A 20,279-nucleotide genomic window follows, 5' to 3' on the forward strand; every position below is an offset into this window, starting at 1 on the left:
CGGGATCGGTTGTTTTGGAGTGGGGCAATGGATGGGAATTTTACAGTTGGTTCGGCTTATGCTATGTTGATAAGGAACACTCATTCTGCGCAAAATATGGGTTTGTTCTATGATAGAGTGTGAAAAGTTTCGGTACCGGAGAGGGTGAGAATTTTTATCTGGCAAGCGGCGAGACAAGTTATTATGACTAACATGGAGCGGTATCGACGTCACTTGTGTGATGCTGATATCTGTCAGGTTTGTAAAGGTGGTATAGAAACAATTATGCATGTTCGTCGAGATTGTTCTGCAATGGCAGGGGTGTGGCAGCGGCTGGTGCCTCAGCGGAAGCGCCGCATTTTCTTTTCTCAGACTTTATTGGAATGGTTATATACTAATCTTAGGAAGGAGGGGAGTTCAGTACGTAATTCTTGGTCTGTTCTGTTTGCGTTGACCGTATGGTGGGCGTTTTGGAGGTGTGGAAATGTGTTTGGAGATAATAACTTGTGGCGGGATAGAGTCAAGTTTCTCAAGGATTTGGCAAAGGCGGTAGTGGCTACGAGTGTGGGGATAACGGGGTCAGTAGCAGAGAAGAGGGAATGTTTAGTACATTGGTTGCCTCCGTTGGTTGGGTGGTACAAGGTGAAAAAATATGGTGCGTCACGGGGTAACCCAAGGGTTACGACCTCGGGTGGGGTATTACGTGATGGCTCGAGGAGTTGGTGCGGGGGTTTTGCGCTTAATATTGGTCGTTGTTGTGCACCATTAGCAGAGTTATGGGGTGTGTATTATGGTCTTCTTTTAGCCTGGAAGAGGCGGATTGATAGAGTGGAATTGGAAGTAGACTTTGAGTTGGTGGTTCATTTTCTTACAACGGGGATTGGTGACTCTCATCCGTTTTTTTTTCTAGTACGTCTGTGCCATGGCTTGATCTCACGGGACTGGATAGTTTGGGTTACTCATGTGTATAGGGAAGCTAACAATCTCACGGATAGGTTAGCCAACTATGTTTTTACTTTGCCTTTAGGTTATCATGTTTTACATACGGTTCCTTCTTTTGTTGAACCTTTGTTGAATGCAGACTTATCAGGACCTGCGTGTCCTCGTCTTGTTAGAGTGTAATTTTGATGTTTTCATAATAAAAAGCTGGGAGGTTTTTCCTCCAGGTCATTTACCAAAAAAAAAGTATGTTAACAAGCCAAACATTTACAAACTCCCGTAATCAAAAGTGTAAATAATACTTCCTCTGTCTCATAAAGATTAATATTTTGGGATATTTTTTTGTTCCACAAAGATTGATGTTTTGTAAACTTCAAAAAGACAGAAGGAATATTACCTACCTCTAACAATCACAACGGAATATTTTGTTCCATCATTGGCAAGACGAGTATTTTTTTTTTTTTATGGTCCAATTTCGGTGGAGATTCCACACAAGTCCCAATTATATCCTTGTAATGGGACTTAGCCAATAGCCATTACACTTTGTTTCTCCCTAATTCTGTGATATTATTCCCAGTTTCCTTTCGTTCATCATTTCAATCTTTTCATCGTGCACAAAGCACGATATTGGTTGTGCAGTCAACACTTCACTAGGCACGCACACAACACCACTTTGCATTATAATTTTTTTTTCTACATTATTTGTATCCATTTACAAAACTTGTTGAAACTTTAACAAGTTCACTTTCATCAAACGTTACACTCAAAATAATTAATGGTAGTGGCATTACCTCAGTCAGTAATGTCAAATGTTATTAAGAAAAGGTCTATTTTGCCACAACCTTTCTGTGAGTAATAGAAGTGCATTCGTTGACAAAATAAATATTTTTGACCTAATTAGTAATTATTACCACTTTCATATTTTTTGATGGAAATACTCTTGAGTTTATATAAATTTACTGTCCACATGTGATTATTTGTTTTTGTGGTAATATGAATAGGTTTTCAGATATATAAATCACAAAAATTTATATATCTTTTCTCAATTTAATGGTACTTAATTATATTTGATTTTTCTTATTATATATACCCTTATATATATTTTTAATTAAAATGCAAAAAAAAAAAATATATGGTGCCTAAAAAGCTCATTGCCAAAATACAAGCACACTTTCAGAAATTATGGTTTCAGTGGTTTGACAAATTTCTCAAAATGGAGATCTTTGTTTCGGTGACCACTGATCACTACTGTCGTTGTTGTCCATGTCATTTCCCACGTTTTCTTTCCCTTCTTCAAAAGCTTCCCCCTCTGTTCTCTCGTGAACTCTGAAGCTAGCTGAGTCGTCTCCTCCATGGATACTGTTTGTAAGTAATCAAAAAAAATTTCAAAACCCATCAAAAGTAAAGTTTGTACCTTTCTCAAATCTTCAAGCATACCCACGATTTATATTTATTTATTCCCCTGCCCCTTTCCCCTTTCTCTTGCTTGTCCCTCATGTCTTCCCTTTGTAGTCCCTTAATCTAACCTTTCCCTACTTCTTTTAGGATGATTTGTTTTTTGGGTTTGGTATAATCTCTGCCTCTAAATTCATCTCCATCTCCTTTTTTTTTGGTAAAAGGGTTTTAATTTCCCGTGACACTGAAAGCTACTTGCTTTGATTCTCTCTCTCTGCTTGTGAATTCTGGTTTAGGTTTTAACTCAAAGGTTTCATTTTGTTGTTCGATGTTCAGCTCAATGAATTGGGTTCTATTGAGTTTTTTCATCATTGTTCTTGGTGGTGGGTTGTTACTTTCAGAGGGAGCTTCTAGTTCTTCTTCTAGGCCTCCTCCTGTTATTAAAGTTGGTGCTATATTTGGTTTAAACACCATGTACGGTGAAACTGCTAATCTCGCTTTCAAAGCTGCTGAGGAAGATGTAAATTCCGATCCTAGCTTCCTCGGTGGAACGAAATTGCAGATTATGATGAATGATGCTAAACGCAGTGGTTTCCTCAGCATCATGGGAGGTTCAACAAGACCTTAAAAATCCAATCTTGTTTCCATTTTCTTGATTGTCTTTGGATTGATATACTTATACTTCAGTTGTTATTTTGGTTGTTGCAGCGTTGCAATTCATGGAGACTGATGCAGTGGCTATCATTGGTCCACAGACATCAATCATGGCTCATGTCTTGTCTCATCTTGCCAATGAGCTTACTGTTCCCATGTTGTCATTTACGGCTCTTGACCCTACGCTCTCTCCACTCCAGTTCCCATATTTTGTCCAGACAGCACCTAGCGATCTGTTTCTGATGCGAGCTGTTGCAGATATGATCACATACTATGGATGGTCGGATGTGGTGGCGTTATATAACGATGATGATAACAGCAGAAATGGTGTTACTGCGTTAGGCGATGAGCTTGAAGAGAGGCGTTGCAGGATTTCTTACAAGGCAGTGCTTCCCCTGGATGTTGTGATTTCTAGTCCAGTTGAGATTATAGAGGAGTTGATTAAGATCAGGGGAATGGAATCTCGGGTCATTGTTGTGAACACTTTCCCAAATACAGGGAATATGATCTTTAAGGAAGCAGAGAGGTTAGGGATGATGGAGAAAGGCTATGTTTGGATAGCTACAACTTGGTTGTCTTCTCTGCTAGATTCAAATTATGCTTTGGATAACAGATTATTCAATGGAGTTCTAACACTGCGGCTTCACACGCCAGATTCGAGAAAGAAAAGGGACTTTGCAGCACGTTGGAAGAACAAGTTGAGTAATAATAATAAGACTATTGGGTTAAATGTCTATGGTCTGTATGCTTATGATACTGTCTGGATCATTGCTCGAGCCGTTAAGGCACTTCTGGAAGCTGGAGGTAATCTTACCTTCTCCAATCATGCAAATTTAGGCAGCTTGAAAGGTGAGGCATTGAATCTAAGTGCACTAAGCAAATTTGATCAAGGATCACAACTTCTTGATTATATTGTGCATACAAAGATGTCTGGACTAACTGGTCCAGTTCAGTTCCATCTAGACAGATCAATGCTACATCCTTCATATGATATTATCAATTTGGTTGATGACGAAATTCACCAAATAGGTTACTGGTCTAACTATTCTGGTCTTTCTATTGTACCGCCAGAATCATTTTACAGCAAATCTCCTAACCGTTCTAGCTCAAACCAACATCTGAACTCTGTCACTTGGCCTGGTGGGACTTCAATTACACCTCGTGGATGGGTTTTTCGTAACAACGGAAGCCTTGTCAATAGGTGTTCCTGATAGAGCAAGCTTCAAGGACTTTGTCTCAAGGGTCAATGGAAGTAGAAACGAAGTACAAGGATATTGTATTGATGTGTTTGAAGCTGCGGTAAAACTGCTTTCGTATCCGGTTCCTCATGAGTTCATCTTTTTCGGAGATGGTCTAACGAATCCAAACTACAATGAGCTGGTCAAAAAGGTCACCACTGGGGTTGACTTTGATGCTGTTGTAGGTGACATAGCCATTGTCACTAGACGGACCAAGATTGTGGATTACACCCAGCCATACATTGAGTCAGGCCTTGTCGTTGTTGCTCCTGTCACAAGACTTAACGAAAATCCTTGGGCCTTTTTACGCCCGTTTACTCTTCCTATGTGGGGAGTAACAGCATCTTTTTTCGTTATTGTTGGAGCTGCAATATGGATTCTTGAACACCGTATAAATGATGAGTTTCGTGGTCCGCCAAGGCGACAAATCATTACCATTCTCTGGTTAGTATACAAGAGTCATCTTATTTGTCTGCATAAAATGTAGATTGCTATAGCTCTAATCTCTTATTACGATGCAGGTTCACCTTTTCGACAATGTTTTTCTCCCACAGTAAGTCTCGAAACCCCCTCAAGCTAGTTACTGCAATTCCTGTGTGAAGTTCTTAACATCTTTTATGAAATCAAACTCTCAGGAGAGACTACAGTGAGCACGCTTGGTCGTATGGTGCTTCTGATATGGCTTTTTGTGGTTCTGATCATTACATCTAGCTACACAGCGAGTCTCACATCGATACTTACAGTGCAACAGCTTAATTCACCTATAAAAGGAGTAGATACACTCATCAGTAGCAGTGGTCGTATTGGCTTCCAGGTTGGTTCATTTGCTGAAAACTACATGACAGAGGAGCTTAACATTGCCAGATCTAGGCTTGTGCCTCTCGCCTCTCCTGAAGAATATGCTAATGCGCTTCAAAATGGTACTGTTGCTGCAATCGTTGATGAACGTCCTTATGTTGATCTCTTCCTCTCAGATTACTGTAAGTTTGCCATCAGAGGCCAAGAATTCACTAGATGCGGTTGGGGATTTGTGAGTCATCATCTTCTGAGTTTCTTCTCTCTTTACCAGCATGTTCAAACATATTTCTGATCACATTTTTGCATTTTCTGTTCAAAAGGCTTTCCCAAGAGACTCTCCTTTAGCAGTTGACATGTCAACCACAATTCTTGGACTATCCGAAACAGGCGAGCTTCAGAAGATCCATGACCGATGGCTTTCCAAATCCAACTGCAGCAGCCCGCACGGGTCTCAGTCAGGGGACTCAGAACAGCTCAATGTCCATAGCTTCTGGGGCATGTTCCTTGTGGTTGGGATCGTCTGTCTCGTCGCTCTCTTTATCCACTTCTTCAAAATAATCCACGACTTCTGCAAATACACACCTGAAGTAGTAGAAGAAGAAGCTATACCTTCACCAAAAAGGTCACGTTTAACAAAACTGCAGACGTTTCTAGCATTTGTTGATGAAAAGGAAGAAGAAACACAGCGAAGGTTAAAGCGCAAAAGACACAACAATCTTTCGATGAATGCGAATAGTATCTCAAGGAGCGCATCTAGAAGATCTATATGAAGAAACAAAAAGACTATATATACTTATGGTTTTGTATGCTAATATGTACATTTTAACTCACACACCTCATTTGCAACCAAAATGAGATTTTGTTTAGATGCAGATATGAGATAAGTTATATATATTTACAATCATCTAAAACTGAAGCATAAACTTAAACCTCAAAGTACTTGTAAGAGCCAATTCAAAGTGAACAAGCTTCCCGGTCCGGTTCACTTCGGTTGGTAGTTAAACCGTTAATTTCACTGGTCAGGAGCCAATCTGAATGTGATCTCACTCATTCCACTCTTAAAAAAAGTAATCAGCTTTACTGGAGAAAGCATTAGGTTAGGTGGTCACGTTTGTTCATCTCTCTCTCTCTCTCTCTTATATAATTTGTATTAAAGTGTTCGCCTTTGTTCATTTGCATTTGTGATCTCATCACAGTTTCTCTAATGGCGAGTCTCTGTTTCCAGTCTCCTTCCAAACCCATTTCATATTTCCAACCCAAATCCAATCCATCGCCGCCGTTGTTCGCGAAAGTCTCCGTCTTTCGATGTAAAGCTTCCGTACAAACCCTCGTCGCCGTTGAGCCGGAACCAGTTTTCGTCTCCGTCAAGACTTTTGCGCCAGCCACCGTCGCTAATTTGGGACCAGGGTTTGATTTCCTAGGATGCGCCGTCGATGGTCTCGGTGACCACGTGACTCTCCGTGTGGATCCTTCGGTAAGAGCCGGTGAGATCTCAATCTCGGGGATCACCGGAACCACAACAAAGCTCAGCACGAATCCTCTCCGGAACTGTGCTGGAATCGCCGCCATTGCTACGATGAAGATGTTAGGGATTAGATCGGTTGGTTTGTCGTTAGATTTGCACAAAGGCTTACCTTTAGGTAGTGGTTTAGGTTCTAGTGCAGCTAGCGCCGCCGCAGCAGCTGTGGCGGTTAATGAGATCTTTGGCCGGAAATTAGGGAGTGAGGAATTGGTTTTAGCCGGTTTAGAATCGGAAGCTAAGGTTTCCGGTTATCACGCTGATAACATCGCACCAGCGATCATGGGTGGATTCGTTTTGATTAGAAACTACGAGCCTCTTGACTTGAAACCATTGAGGTTCCCGTCTGAAAAAGATCTCTTCTTTGTTCTAGTTAGCCCTAACTTTGAAGCTCCAACTAAGAAAATGAGAGCTGCATTACCTACTGAGATTCCAATGGTTCACCATGTTTGGAATAGTAGTCAAGCTGCTGCTTTAGTCGCTGCGGTGCTAGAAGGAGACGCTGTTATGCTTGGGAAGGCGTTGTCGTCTGATAAGATTGTGGAGCCGACAAGAGCACCTTTGATTCCTGGAATGGAAGCTGTGAAGAAGGCGGCTTTGGAAGCTGGAGCATTTGGATGTACGATTAGCGGAGCTGGACCAACAGCGGTTGCTGTGATTGATTCGGAGGAGATGGGTCAAGTGATCGGAGAGAAGATGGTGGAAGCGTTTTGGAAAGTTGGACATTTGAAATCTGTTGCGTCTGTGAAGAAGCTTGATAAGATTGGTGCTAGGCTTGTCAACAGCATTTCCAGGTGATTTTTTTTTGATGTTTGAGTTTTGGAATCAAATCTTTCTCTGTACTGTAATTTTCTACACAAATAAAGGACAATGTATGAGTTTTGCTTAGTCTCTTTTTGGCATGTCATTGGTTTCTCTTATTTTGAATCAGGCGTTTCATTGAAGGATCACTGTCCTAAGTTTAAAGTTTAAACACAGTAACAAAACGTGACAAATGACCATCAGAATCTAGCAAATGTCTTTTATCCATCCACTCATATTCGGTTTTTGTTAGTAGAAGACCTGAAGCAAGCTAATAACAATAGGCAAGCTCTGGTTAAGCAAGATGAACCAAATCTTATTGGCTTCAAATTGAGGCAAACCAATTCTTGTCAGTGAATGAAAATGTCAATATGTAGAGGATCATTTTCAGGAAACTTTGGTTGATCATTTGTGTGAAGTGAAAACAGTAGAAAACCAAAACTACAAGGTCCATGGAAGCCCAATTAGGAAAAAAAAAAAGAGGACTCAAAAATATTCCGGTAACGGTAATCCGCCGGCATGAAACCTAAACTGAAAATTACCTTCTTACCACAAGATTCGATTTTTCCGCCAACCCGTTGTTCTCCAGAACGCTTGGAACTTTATTAGTGGAAAAAGTAAATGAGAGAGAGAGCCTTATGTTAAGTTCTGAGCCTTGTCTTTGTCCGTGAGACGTGGACGAGAGATCTCCATCAGAAAAAATGAGAACCCTTTCTTCCACGTACACACTCTTTGCCCCTTCTTCTATACCTTTCCTCCCCTGACGTGTTTCTTCTTCTTATTCTGGGTTTTGGGGTTTACCAGAGAAAACGCCAAAGAACAACTTTGTTTTTTCTGAGGGATTAGGGTTTATCGGGATTCGAGACGATTTTTGTAGAAGATGACAAGAGTCAAGACTAAACTAGACGATGATCTGTCGTCTCCTTGGTTTTATACTGTTTGTACCATGGGAGGAATGCTTAGTGCCGGAACTACCCATTTGGCTATAACCCCTCTCGATGTCCTCAAAGTCAATATGCAGGTTTGTGTTTCCACCTTTGCTCTGCTTCAAATCTCTAATCTTGTTTGTTTCTTTAAGTCGCTTGTCTTGTTAGGATTTATAACGATGGAATAGAACTGCTAAATTTAGGATCTTTTTTGCTCAAATTGGTATCATTGTGATTGATCAGTCAGTGAGGATCGATCATTCTGTCTCTTGTAGGTGAATCCACTGAAGTATCATAGCATTCCTTCCGGTTTCTCCACTCTCTTAAGAGAGCATGGCCGTTCCTATCTTTGGAGAGGTTGGTCAGGGAAGCTATTAGGCTATGGTGTTCAAGGTGGATGCAGATTTGGACTCTATGAGTACTTCAAGACACTCTACAGCAATGTGTTGCCTAATCATAACAGAACTTCCATATATTTTCTCAGCAGTGCTTCTGCTCAGGTATTCGCCGATATGGCTTTATGTCCTTTTGAAGCTATAAAAGTTAGAGTTCAGACGCAGCCTCTGTTTGCGAAAGGTTTGATTGATGGATTTCCAAGAGTATATAGAAGTGAAGGTCTTGCTGGGTAAGCCCTTTGTCACAGAATCATTTTGCTTGGCTGTATCACTTAGTATTTGCTTTTTAAGTCTTTATCTCTCCATATGCAGCTTCCACAGGGGACTTTTTCCGCTCTGGTGTCGTAATCTTCCATGTAATGTTACTGCTTCGACAATGCTTTGTTTTCACTAAATCAATTTTAACATCATCATCTCTCTGCATCATCTAAAACCTTCAGTTATGTTTAGTTTTAGGCATTAGCTTTGGGGATATGAAACAAGTACTTGAGCTATATAGATGCACACTAGCCTTTTCGTAGACTTGGTTGTGTTCTCTACAAATACCATATCTTGTTGATTTCAATGTTTATGCGTTGTTTCAGTTTCTATGGTGATGTTCTCGACGTTTGAGCAGTCAGTTGAATTTATATATCAAAAGATTATCCAGAAGAGGAAGCAAGATTGCTCTAAAGCTCAACAACTAGGTGTCACATGTCTTGCTGGCTATACTGCTGGAGCTGTAGGTACAGTCATATCTAACCCCGCAGATGTGGTTCTTTCGTCTCTATACAACAACAAAGCCAAGAATGTGCTGCAGGTAAGACTCTTAACCATCACTATTTTAATATTTGAATTCCATTTCACAGTTTTGCATACCATCGAGCAGAGTTGATTGATGTTGGTTATTTTGCTTGAGCTACAGGCTGTGAGGAACATTGGGTTTGTTGGTCTTTTCACTAGAAGTCTTCCTGTTCGGATCACGATTGTTGGACCTGTCATTACCTTGCAATGGTTCTTTTATGACGCCATCAAAGTCTTAAGTGGATTGTAAGTAGCCATCTCTCCAAATTTCCAAATCAGAAGCTCTACTATCTCTGCTCCTATATATTCTCATCTAACCAGCTTGATTGTATAAATTGTGAAAAATATAGCCCTACAAGTGGAGGAGTGAGGAAACCAGTGGATGCAACAAAATTATCAGTGTGAAGCTGAGAAGAGTATAGATTTATCTCTGTCAACATCTGGACCTGGAACTCAAAAAACATACTATCATGTAAGATTCTCTTGCAAGTAGATAACCCGAGCGTTGTGTAGCGAATGGAATAAGCGTTTTGAAAATTTTCGCTTAGTTCAATCCTTGCCTGAAATTTGGATTTGTAACTAAAGTGCTAATGAGTGATAATGATGTAAACAGAAACTATAATCTTCAAACTGATTGAGGTAAAAAGAAAAGTCTCTGGTTTTATCTTTGTCATGTTGTGGACCATTTTTGACTGAGATGGCTCAATAGTCAATATAGCTCCCAAGTACTTGTTTTTAGCTGAAACTTTTTGTGACTTCTTCATATATAAAATTTTTAATATTTGTCTTTCCTTTGGAATTTTGTTATTGATAAGAAGAGTGGATTATATTATTGAAGCTAATCATGAATGAGCATCATGAAGGAATCTCTCCACTGTAACTTAATCACATTCACATGATAACTTTCTTAAAAGTAAAACAGTGAAATACCAATCAACTTTACCATTTCTCCAGAGCAGGTTCAATGCATATTAATTATTAGGGTCAAGTTTAACCCTCAAAGGCTAATAATTTCACTGTTCTGGGATGCCTTTATACCTCCAATATTGTTTTTTGGAACAAAGCTTTTTATTGACTTATTTACTCTCTTGAGTCTTGAGGTTGGCAATGGCTGTTTTGTTGAATATCATAGAAAAATGTTTTTTTTTTTTTTTTTTTTTTTTTTTTTTCTAAATTTATGTGTTTTGTGTTGGTAGTCAAACAAACAAACGAAAAGAATATACGATAATGCTACCGACATGTGAGTTAGGTCGGCTGTGATCTTACAAACTCCTTATTGGGCTGGTTTCAATGGCCCTTTCTTTAATCTCACACGTCTCTTTTTTTTTTTTTTTTGGGATTTTTCGAAATAAATAAATTATACAGTACTAGTATAGAATATAGATTATAGAGAGCGTGGCACATGCGGCGGTTTAGGATCTCTTCTCTTTCTCCAACGACACTTCACAAAAACATCTTGATCTCACACCATTTTTGCTTGCTTCTCAGTTCTGATCTTGATTTGAAGAAAATATTGTTCTAGTCATGGTGAACCACGAAAGCATAGGTCTTTACCCTCTTCATCGTTGCAAAACCATTCACCTGGTTCGTTCCTTTCAAACCGGAGATAAATATGTGGTTCTTATTCTCTCTTTCTCTCGCTATCCCATGTTTCTGACGGGTTTTGTTTTGTTTTGGTAGGTGAGACATGCTCAAGGGATTCATAATGTGTCTGGAGATAAAGATCACAGTGCTTACTCTTCTGAGGATTACTTTGATGCTCGTCTCACCCCTCTTGGTTGGCAACAGGTATGTATAATCTCTATTCTCTTCTGTTCTGTTCTGTTCTGTTCTGGATCTTAATGGCTCTTGTTATGATCTTGTCGTCATCATCATCATCTCTCTATGGCTCAGGTTGATAATCTAAGGAATCATGTTAGAGAAGCTCAACTCTTAAACAAGGTTGAACTTGTCATTGTTTCACCTTTGCTTAGGTAAATACGTTTTCACACCTTTGTGACTATAAGTTGCTCGTTGTTCTTTTTGGTTATTCAGCATACTGAAATAGGTAGCTATAATGACTCAGTTTTTATAATTGTTGTTAAATGTAGAACAATACAAACAGCTGTTGGTGCTTTTGGAGGTGAAGAAGATACTGATGGAGCGGATGCAACACCGCTAATGGTGGCCAACGCTGGGAGCAGCGATCGTCCTGCGATTTCTAGCTTAAATGTCCCACCTTTTCTTGCTGTTGAGCTATGCAGGGAAACTATGGTACATAAGTAATTAAGGAGGGTGTTGTTAGTATAGATGGGCGAAGATCACATTGTTAAAGATTTTTTTTTTTTTTTATGAATGCAGGGTGATCATCCTTGTGACAGGCGAAGAAGCGTCACAGAGTACAAGGCTCTCTTTCCCGCAATCGATTTCTCAATTGTACAAAAACATCTTATTTGGTTTAATATCTATCTATGCTGATATGTTGGCAAGTTGCTTATGTTATTTTTCTCTATGGTTTCAGATCGAAAGCGACAAGGATGTTTTGTGGAAGCCGAGTCCAAGAGAGACCCCTGAAGAAGTTGCAGCCAGAGGTGTAGAGTTCTTCAAATGGTGAGTTTCATTTTTATTACTAATTTTTCCATGGAGTTACGTATAGCTGAATCTCTCAACTGCCATTTGCTTTGTGAAGGCTATGGACGAGGAAAGAGAAGGAGATCGCAGTTGTATCTCACAGCGGCTTCTTGCATGGTCTCTTGAGTTCTTTCGGGAAAGATTGTGCCGATGACATAAAGAAAGAGTTGTCTATACAGTAAGAACTTAAACAGAAACTTGTTGTCTACAAGCACCAACCTTTTGTATAAGTTAAGGAATGCAGTATACTGTTTAACTAATCAAAATCTCTAACTGTTTTCAGTTTCAAAAACTGTGAGCTTCGCTCAGTGGTCATCGTGGATCAAGGGTAAGCAGAAAATGTCCATAAGTTCTGATAGAATAGTAATAAGATTTGAGAGTGTTTTGGATTAATTATTTTGTTGTTGGGAGTATAGGAACTTGGCGACTGATTCTGTAGAGACCACAAACTATCCTGGGAAGGTTCCTCAAGGACTTGATCATCCAAGTGGCTAAACGGCTGAGGAGTAAGAGAGAGCACAAGTTTCTGAGATTGTTTTCTTCTTTCTAAAAAGAATAAATTACATGATGCTTCTATTGGACTAGAATTTGGCATTTTTTCAGTTATTGATGAAAAAATATTGCTATGTAGGTTGACTTTGCTGCCACATGAATTTTATTGATTATGATTGTTATTACCCAAAATTCAGTGGTAGCTTTAAATCATCTTGTCCATTTAGTATATACGCAGTGATTATACAATTGTGAAAATAATAGCACCACTGTGACCACAAGTGGATGAGTGGAGAAAATGGTAGATGCAACTAAATCAGTGTGAAGCTTAGATGAATAGATTTATCTCTATCAGCATCAGATTCAGAACCAGAAACTTGTGAGTTGTTAGCAGTAAGTGTTAGTGAGCTGTAAATAAAAATTCTTGGGCTCTCCAAACCCATTACTATGATATTGTCCGCTCCCAAGTTGTTGGGTTTTATTGTTGTTATGTTGTGGACCATCTTGTTTGAGAAGAGAAGACTGAGATTTTCTTGTGTTTAGATTGCTCAAAAGCTCCCAAGTACTTGGAATCTTGGATTTGATATTTACCACCGGTTTTGGAGAAAATTTTACCCCACAGTTTTTGTGACTTTTTCATATTTTCATCTTTTGTATTTTGTGTTTTGAATTTTGTTATTTAGAAGAAAGATATATTCGACTATTTTATGGCAGCTGTATAATGACTTTTCTTATGGCCGAGCATTCAATAAAACAAAGAGAAAGTTCCAATAGACTACACTCAGTTTTCATTAAATTATTGGGTAATTTCTGATAATCTATTGAAGTAGATCAAAGTTTTATTTGTTTTATAAGTTATCCCCTATATAATAATTTTAATAAGTTGGTCACAAATAGGTTATACATTAATGATAGATTAATTAGTTACAAATAGGTTACACCAAAAATCTTAAATAAAATATTCTAAAGAATCATATCATCTAACTTACCATATTAATTTCATTTATTAAAATTATATAGTCTACAAAACAATGTTGTGTAATTCCGTTTTATTATATAGGGGATTACAAATAGGTTATACATTAATGATTAGATTAATTAGTTACAAATAGGTTATACCAAAAATCTTAAATAGAATATTTTAAAGAATCATATCATCTAACTTACCATATTAATTTTATTTATTAAATTATTCATCAAATAATATCTTTTGATATCTAACTTAACATATTAATTTGTTAACTATCATTATACTTCACCTTTTATTTTTATATATGAGTCTATTTTGTGAAACAAATAAATTATCATATTATTTATTATAATTTAAAATAGTTTTATTTCCGGATATACCATAAGTTGAATTTTAAAAACAAATATAAATTCTTCAATCTATAAAATATTCAAGATTTAGTAATATTATTCTTTAAATATAAAATCAATTGAATTAAAAATTTTACTGAGTAACGGGTCAAAATTTGAATATTGAAATTCAAATTTACAAACTTATGTCTTATTATGACATTCAAGTCATGATGTAAAATATACATTGTTGAAATAACTTCACATATATAACCTAATACAACATATTAAAATTTTATTTTAAAATATAAAATATACAAAATTTCGTATAAAATAAAATTTAACCAGTGTTATAACACAAGTAATTATCTAGAATCATTAACAATATAAAACTTACAAAATAAGTGTCTTTTTTAAGCCATCATATTTAGCATATGATTTTATTGCATAATGTTTTATCCAATAAAACTTTTAAAAACAATCACATAATTATATTTTATATAAAATTTATTATATAAATAAAATGAATTTCAACTCGTGCTCTAGCATGGGTCTTAATCTAGTATCTATATATTTTTGCAGCAGTTTTTGCTCAAAAATCGGTTTTGGAAAGTTTTTACATTTAATGTCATTTAATGCTTATATTTAATCCAAACAAGTTTTTATTCTCTCTACTATCCTTATAACAAAACATAATTAAAATATTTTAAATATCTATATATATAATATTCTATAATTAATATAGATTTTTAAAAGATTTATGAGAAATTCCTTCAAATACCATTAAAAAAAGTTTTTTTTCCAAAAATACCCTTTTTTAGTTTTTTTTTCCAAAATTACCACAAAAGTATTTTTTCCAAAATTACCACAAACACAAAAAAATGATTTTTAAGGATGTAGATTTTTTTTTTTTAGGTTTGGGTTGACACATTTAGTTTTAGGGTATAGTTTTTAGGGGTAGGGTTTAGTATTTAGAATTTAGGAATCAGTTTTTAGTATTAGAAATTTAATTTAATTATGTGGTATTTTTGGAAAAAAAATACATTTTAGTGGTATTTTTGGAAAAAAAACTAAATTGTGGTATTTTTGGAATAAAAACCTATTTTAGTGGTATTTATGACAATTCCCCAAGATTTATTCCATATTAAAAAAAATATTTTTCTATCATCTTTTTTTATTTTAAAATTTAAATGTAGTGAGTCATCATATAATACATAAAGTTAATAAAAATATATTTTTTCCTGCATATATTGTGATTTGAATTTTTTTAAACAAACATATATTATTTAATTAATATAAAAAGTGTGTGTTCAACATACATATATCGTAAATTTACCGTATATAGTAAACTATAGAATTTTAAGAAGTTTATAGTTTATAACTGATATATCTAAACTTAATAAAAAGTTTAAAATTATGAATATTTAAACATATTAAATTTTCAAAATAACAGAAAAGAGTTATATTATATTACGGGTTATATGATATTACATGATTGAATTGATAATACTAAAAAATAAAATATCATTAATATGATACTTCGATACAGTTAAATCTTTATATTACTATTTTAACAATACCAATATAAAATATGTCGAATCAAATTGATTTAATTAAGATTGAATTAAAAAAAATTGTTGCGCGGTATACCACAAATTATATACTAAATCACAAAAATTAATAAAAGAGTACATTAGCAAAATTAGTATTAAAATAGTAAATTAAAAAAAAATCAAAAGAAACTTGCCCCGCGATATACCGCGGGTCATAATCTACTATATTATATAATATGAGAAGATTTTTTTCAACTTTTGCTAAGAAAACGACATTTGACTTACTCTATTTCTGACGCCTGAATTTTTTTTTTTTGGACCTAATTAACTATAATTTGGACCTATTTAACTACATGCCCATAAAACCAAAAAAAACCCATCAACATTTTCTTCCTTCCATCTTTAATTAGAAACCCTGTTTTAGAAATCGCTAGGCGCTAGTTGGGCGGTCGGGATGGGCCTAGCGCCTAGCGAGAAAATCGGAGATAAAACGAGGATTAATCGGGGACTAGTTTTCGAGTTATTTTATTAAATTAGTAATAAAATTAAAATATATTGTACTAAATATATGTATAATTCTGTTTATGTTAAAAGAAAAATATAAAACTATAGTATTGTCTTTAAAATTATGATTTTTATTAAAAGTTTATACATTAGTTATCGTAAAACATCATAAACTCTTAATTTAAATGTCGAAATAACAAAAATATATATGTCTGATTTATATTTAGTTCCAAAAATAATCGTTATACACAAAATTAAGCGGAAAATAATCGGATTAGACAGACATAATCAGACAATTGATGCTAGGCGGGGATTAGTCATTAATCGAGGCGGTGAGGGTGGGCCTAACGATTTTACGGGGCGTAATCAGTGTTAGGCGGGGATTTTTAAAACAGGGATTAGAAATATATGCAGCTCCAAGAATCTAAAGCCACCTTATATCAGTCTGTTGTTGGTTTCATCTCGGAACTATACCAATATTAATTAAATTAAATTTTTAGGTTTGAATTCTTGGGTTTAATTTATGTGTTTGAATCTTATATAATTTTCACGGGGACAAGCAGAATCAAGTTTAAGTAAGAGGGTGGGATGGTATTATTTAAGTAAATTAGTTTAAAGATTTTTTTCAACTTTTGCTAAGAAAATGACATTTGACTTACTCTATTTCTGACACCTGGATTTTTTTTGTTTGGACCTAATTAACTATAATTTGGACATATTTAACTACAAGCCCATAAAACCAAAAAAAAAACCATCAACATTTTCTTCCTTCCATCTTTAATTAGAAATATATGCAACCCCAAGAATCTAAAGCCACCTTATATCAGTCTGTCGTTGGTTTCATCTTGTAACTATACCAACATTAATTAAATTAAATTTATAGGTTTGAATTCTTGGGTTTAATTTATGTGTTTGAATCTTATATAATTTTCACGGGGACAAGCAGAATCAAGTTTAAGTAAGAGGGTGGGATGGTATTATTTAAGTAAATTAGTTTAAATTTTTTAAAAATTGTTTATATAAAATTAAATTATGAACATAATTACTTAGGTTTGATTTGAAAGAATATCATCATTTTATGCATTGCATTATATCTACCCACTATTTTCCTCAGTTTTCATTTTTGTTTATATTACTTCTCATTTTAACTTATTATTTTGAAACACTTGCGAATTTATGATCACTAATATTTGATTTCAATCCCTTCTCTCTCTTAAAGGCTCAAACATTCTATAAAGTTTAGTTTTCTAAAACAACCTATTACTATACAAGCACATCCTCTTTCATACTATTGTGAAAACTAAAACATTTACTTTCTATTATATCCTCGATACAATCTCCAACTAACAACAAAACACTGGTAACAATAGTATCGTTGTTCGGATCATCAGTTTTTGGAAAGTTCCTAACTTTAGAAGAAATATTATCTTAGTAAGTCTTGAAAACTTTATTACTATACAATCACATCCTCTTTCATACTATTGTGAAAACTAAAACATTTACTTTCTATTATATCCTCGATACAATCTCCAACTAACAACAAAACCCTGGTAACAATAGTATCGTTGTTCAGATCATCAGTTTTTGGAAACTTCCTAACTTTAGAAGAAATATTATCTTAGTAAGTCTTGAAAACTTTTTCCACAAATGTAAATTATTTATACTTTGTTCATCTTTTGATGATTTATGCAATCATTTTAAAATACTTATAAAAAAAAAAAATTTCATGTGTATTTGATTTTAAAATAATTTTAATATATAATTATGTTGGGTGTCAGATTCTTAGATTTAGAGTTGAAAGAAACCTTACTATATTATATCATCTAATAATATATTAAAGTTTTCTTTTGAAAACTCTAAAAAATTTTCATTTGATGATCTCTTCTTTCAAAAGTGTCATTTTGCTTCTTTAAAATTTTAGTGTAACAAATTTATTCAATTAACAAATAATTTGATGATTAAATAGTTTAAGGATATAAGATTATAATATTTGGGTTGTATAGGATAATGTCGAGTAATAATTTGCTGTTTTATTTCCACACTTTAATATAAATAATTCACATGATCTTTATATTACATTATTTTATTTCATTTTCAATCTATTTAAAATAAACTAAAGTATATTTTAATATATAATTTCTAAAAAACTAAATGAGAATTGAATATATTTTTTTTTGATAAATAGATAACTGTCTATATTTATTATAACTCTTGAATATATATTTAAAACAATATACAATTTAGTTATTAATTCACAATAATGTATTTTATAAACCTGACACATTTTTTATTTACTTTTCTATTCCATCTCATCAATCCCATATTTTGTACTAACTCTCATTTTTGTAACTTTCATAATAAGGAAATATTTTGCAATGAATGATTAATAATAGTATTTAGAAATATTACATATATAAGAAAATATATTAATATGTAATGATTGCATATCTATAACTCTAACATAGCTTATGTGACTCCTATAATAATGAAATACTCCCTATGTTTTAATTTAGTTGTCATTTTAGGTTTTTTATGAAAATGTTTGGTGAGTATTTCAGCTTTATCCCTGCTGTTTTAAAGTTTTGACTAATGAAATATTTATAAAATAGATTAATAAAAGGTAAAACAGACAATTTAATATATATTTTTTGAATTTGTGTGAGAAAACCTTAAACGACAAGAAAAAAACCAGAGAAAGTATAAATTACATTACCTAATTGATATAAAAATTAGTGTATTTTTCATATGCTCTTAACTACAATTTCTCTTATAAATAGAAAGATACACATTTTACTAACTCTCATATCTCAAATCTTACATAATAATTTTATTTAGTTAATATAGTTTTAACTAACAATCTCCAAAAATTACAAAAAATATCCAAACATAATGTAAATTAAATCCGTGCGTAGCACGGAATGGCTACTAGTGTATATATATTCGGACTTTAGTATAATTACTAGATTAGGACCCGTCCGATGTGCGGGTTTAGAGTTATTAAAATAAAATAAAATTTAACCAAGAATATAAAGTATGTATTTTTAGTAAGTAAAAATTATCTATAAAAGTAATTAGATACACCGAGGTGTCCAACGTAAATATCTGGTATAAAAGGTGCGACTTTGCGGTTGAGACTATTGATCATTTTTTTTTGAATGCCCTCACTCGTGGGAAGTTTAAGATTTATCTCTGACTCTGGTCTCATCAGAGGGTTTTCCATATGAGTTGGTGTACTCAAATTTGGATTTTGTTTTCTGGAGGGATATCTCTCAACAGGGTGATCCTAATCAACTTCTTCAATTACTATGATTTTTATGAGCAATCTGGAAATTAAATAATTTTTTTAAGGTTTTGAGATCGAGACAAATGATATAATTGCTCAGGCTTCGGGCGATGAGTTAGCCTAGGAAGAGGCGCTATCTTTTACGGCGGTCATGTCGGCTCCATCTCCATCCTCGGATGTCCAAGTTTCTTCACCTTGTTGTCAAATTGATGGTTCTTGGAAAGTAACCAATGAGCATCCATGATTAGGCTAGTGGTGTTGCATTGGTGAGGAGCGAACCTTGTTGTTGGGGGCCAAGTGTCTAAGACGGAGCCCCTCCCCCCTGCATTCAGAGTTTGAAGCGTTGTTGTGGGCCATGGAGCGGATACGTGTTGAGTTACTTACTATGGTGCATTGCCCTGAATATTGGCCATCCTTCTCGAACTTGCTCGATGAGTTTAATTCGCTGGAGTTTTTTCCACTAATCTCCATCTCTTGGATCCCGCATGCGACAAATTCGAAGGCGGATTGTCTTGTCCGTGCTTCACATTCTCTTATCTCTGAAGTTTCTTTTGTAAACCCCTTCCCTCTGGCTTAGGCAACTAACCGAAAAAATTCCTTTTAATTTATTGTTTGGTTGAAAAAATAAATAAATACACTTTTAGTTAAAGAAAATAGTTGTAGATGAGTTCAAAAGTATTAAAATTAAATGAAATTTAACAAAGAATATGTATTTAATTCTTTTCGTAAGTAAAAACAATGTATAAAAGTAAAGAGATAAACTTTTAGTTATAGAAAATAATTGTTTTTTTTGCTATAATACACTAATGTATATCCATTTACAAATCTACTGTCTACATTACCACTAAAAGTTTATTTGTACACACAAATATATTTTACTGTTAAAATATAATCTTTAGTCTTAACTACTACCAACAAATTGTCTTTATGAACGCATTAAATAACTTATTATACGTCTCTTCACTTTAACATTTTTATAGTTACAAAAACGCAAAGGTTAATCTTACATACTCCTATCATATATATTACAATAGCAGTCTTTTGAATAAATTATTTGATTGGTAGAAAAAATATGAGACGATCTATTTTTTTTTTACATCAATTATCTTTT

At 34.5% G+C, this 20,279-nt stretch overlaps 3 protein-coding genes and 1 pseudogene across 4 annotated transcripts; all 4 read left to right on the plus strand.

The window, feature by feature from the left end:
* The first annotated feature begins 2,490 nt into the window (after positions 1–2,490).
* LOC147920887 (glutamate receptor 3.1-like) lies at positions 2,491–5,914 on the plus strand (annotated as a pseudogene). The gene is made up of 5 exons (XR_015591496.1): positions 2,491–2,924; positions 3,022–4,649; positions 4,727–4,758; positions 4,841–5,235; positions 5,324–5,914. The product of XR_015591496.1 is annotated as a glutamate receptor 3.1-like (transcript).
* A 13-nt stretch (positions 5,915–5,927) lies between these two features.
* Positions 5,928–7,429, plus strand: LOC104767031 (homoserine kinase). The gene has a single exon (XM_087502821.1). The coding sequence runs from the start codon at positions 6,208–6,210 to the stop codon at positions 7,318–7,320; it is 1,113 nt and encodes a 370-aa protein (XP_087358947.1). The 5' UTR covers positions 5,928–6,207; the 3' UTR covers positions 7,321–7,429.
* Positions 7,430–7,453: 24 nt separating this feature from the next.
* On the plus strand, positions 7,454–10,093 carry LOC104767030 (mitochondrial phosphate carrier protein 1, mitochondrial). Its single transcript, XM_010491049.3, has 6 exons — positions 7,454–8,344; positions 8,525–8,874; positions 8,957–9,000; positions 9,229–9,443; positions 9,549–9,673; positions 9,778–10,093. The coding sequence occupies exons 1-6, from the start codon at positions 8,204–8,206 to the stop codon at positions 9,830–9,832; spliced, it is 930 nt and encodes a 309-aa protein (XP_010489351.1). The 5' UTR covers positions 7,454–8,203; the 3' UTR covers positions 9,833–10,093.
* Positions 10,094–10,567: 474 nt separating this feature from the next.
* LOC104767034 (phosphoglycerate mutase-like protein) lies at positions 10,568–12,721 on the plus strand. The gene is made up of 9 exons (XM_010491052.3): positions 10,568–11,011; positions 11,108–11,215; positions 11,321–11,400; positions 11,518–11,680; positions 11,768–11,842; positions 11,928–12,016; positions 12,096–12,215; positions 12,321–12,365; positions 12,454–12,721. The coding sequence occupies exons 1-9, from the start codon at positions 10,952–10,954 to the stop codon at positions 12,530–12,532; spliced, it is 819 nt and encodes a 272-aa protein (XP_010489354.1). The 5' UTR covers positions 10,568–10,951; the 3' UTR covers positions 12,533–12,721.
* Positions 12,722–20,279: the final 7,558 nt, after the last annotated feature.

This window comes from Camelina sativa, chromosome 19 (genome assembly GCF_030686135.1).
Source record: "Camelina sativa cultivar CO46 ecotype springtype chromosome 19, ASM3068613v1".
Lineage (NCBI taxonomy): Eukaryota > Viridiplantae > Streptophyta > Magnoliopsida > Brassicales > Brassicaceae > Camelina > Camelina sativa.

What these genes read in the sequence shown, in the direction of transcription:
- LOC104767031 (XM_087502821.1), top strand. Translation starts at nt 6,208, where the DNA reads ATGGCGAGTCTCTGTTTCCAGTCTCCTTCCAAACCCATTTCATATTTC.
- LOC104767030 (XM_010491049.3), top strand. Translation starts at nt 8,204, where the DNA reads ATGACAAGAGTCAAGACTAAACTAGACGATGATCTGTCGTCTCCTTGG. An exon ending in CTGGTGTCGTAATCTTCCAT is followed by an intron (nt 9,001 to 9,228) that starts GTAATGTTACTG and finishes GCGTTGTTTCAG; the next exon opens with TTTCTATGGTGATGTTCTCG. An exon ending in ATCAAAGTCTTAAGTGGATT is followed by an intron (nt 9,674 to 9,777) that starts GTAAGTAGCCAT and finishes TGAAAAATATAG; the next exon opens with CCCTACAAGTGGAGGAGTGA.
- LOC104767034 (XM_010491052.3), top strand. Translation starts at nt 10,952, where the DNA reads ATGGTGAACCACGAAAGCATAGGTCTTTACCCTCTTCATCGTTGCAAA. An exon ending in CCCCTCTTGGTTGGCAACAG is followed by an intron (nt 11,216 to 11,320) that starts GTATGTATAATC and finishes TCTATGGCTCAG; the next exon opens with GTTGATAATCTAAGGAATCA. An exon ending in AGCTATGCAGGGAAACTATG is followed by an intron (nt 11,681 to 11,767) that starts GTACATAAGTAA and finishes TTATGAATGCAG; the next exon opens with GGTGATCATCCTTGTGACAG.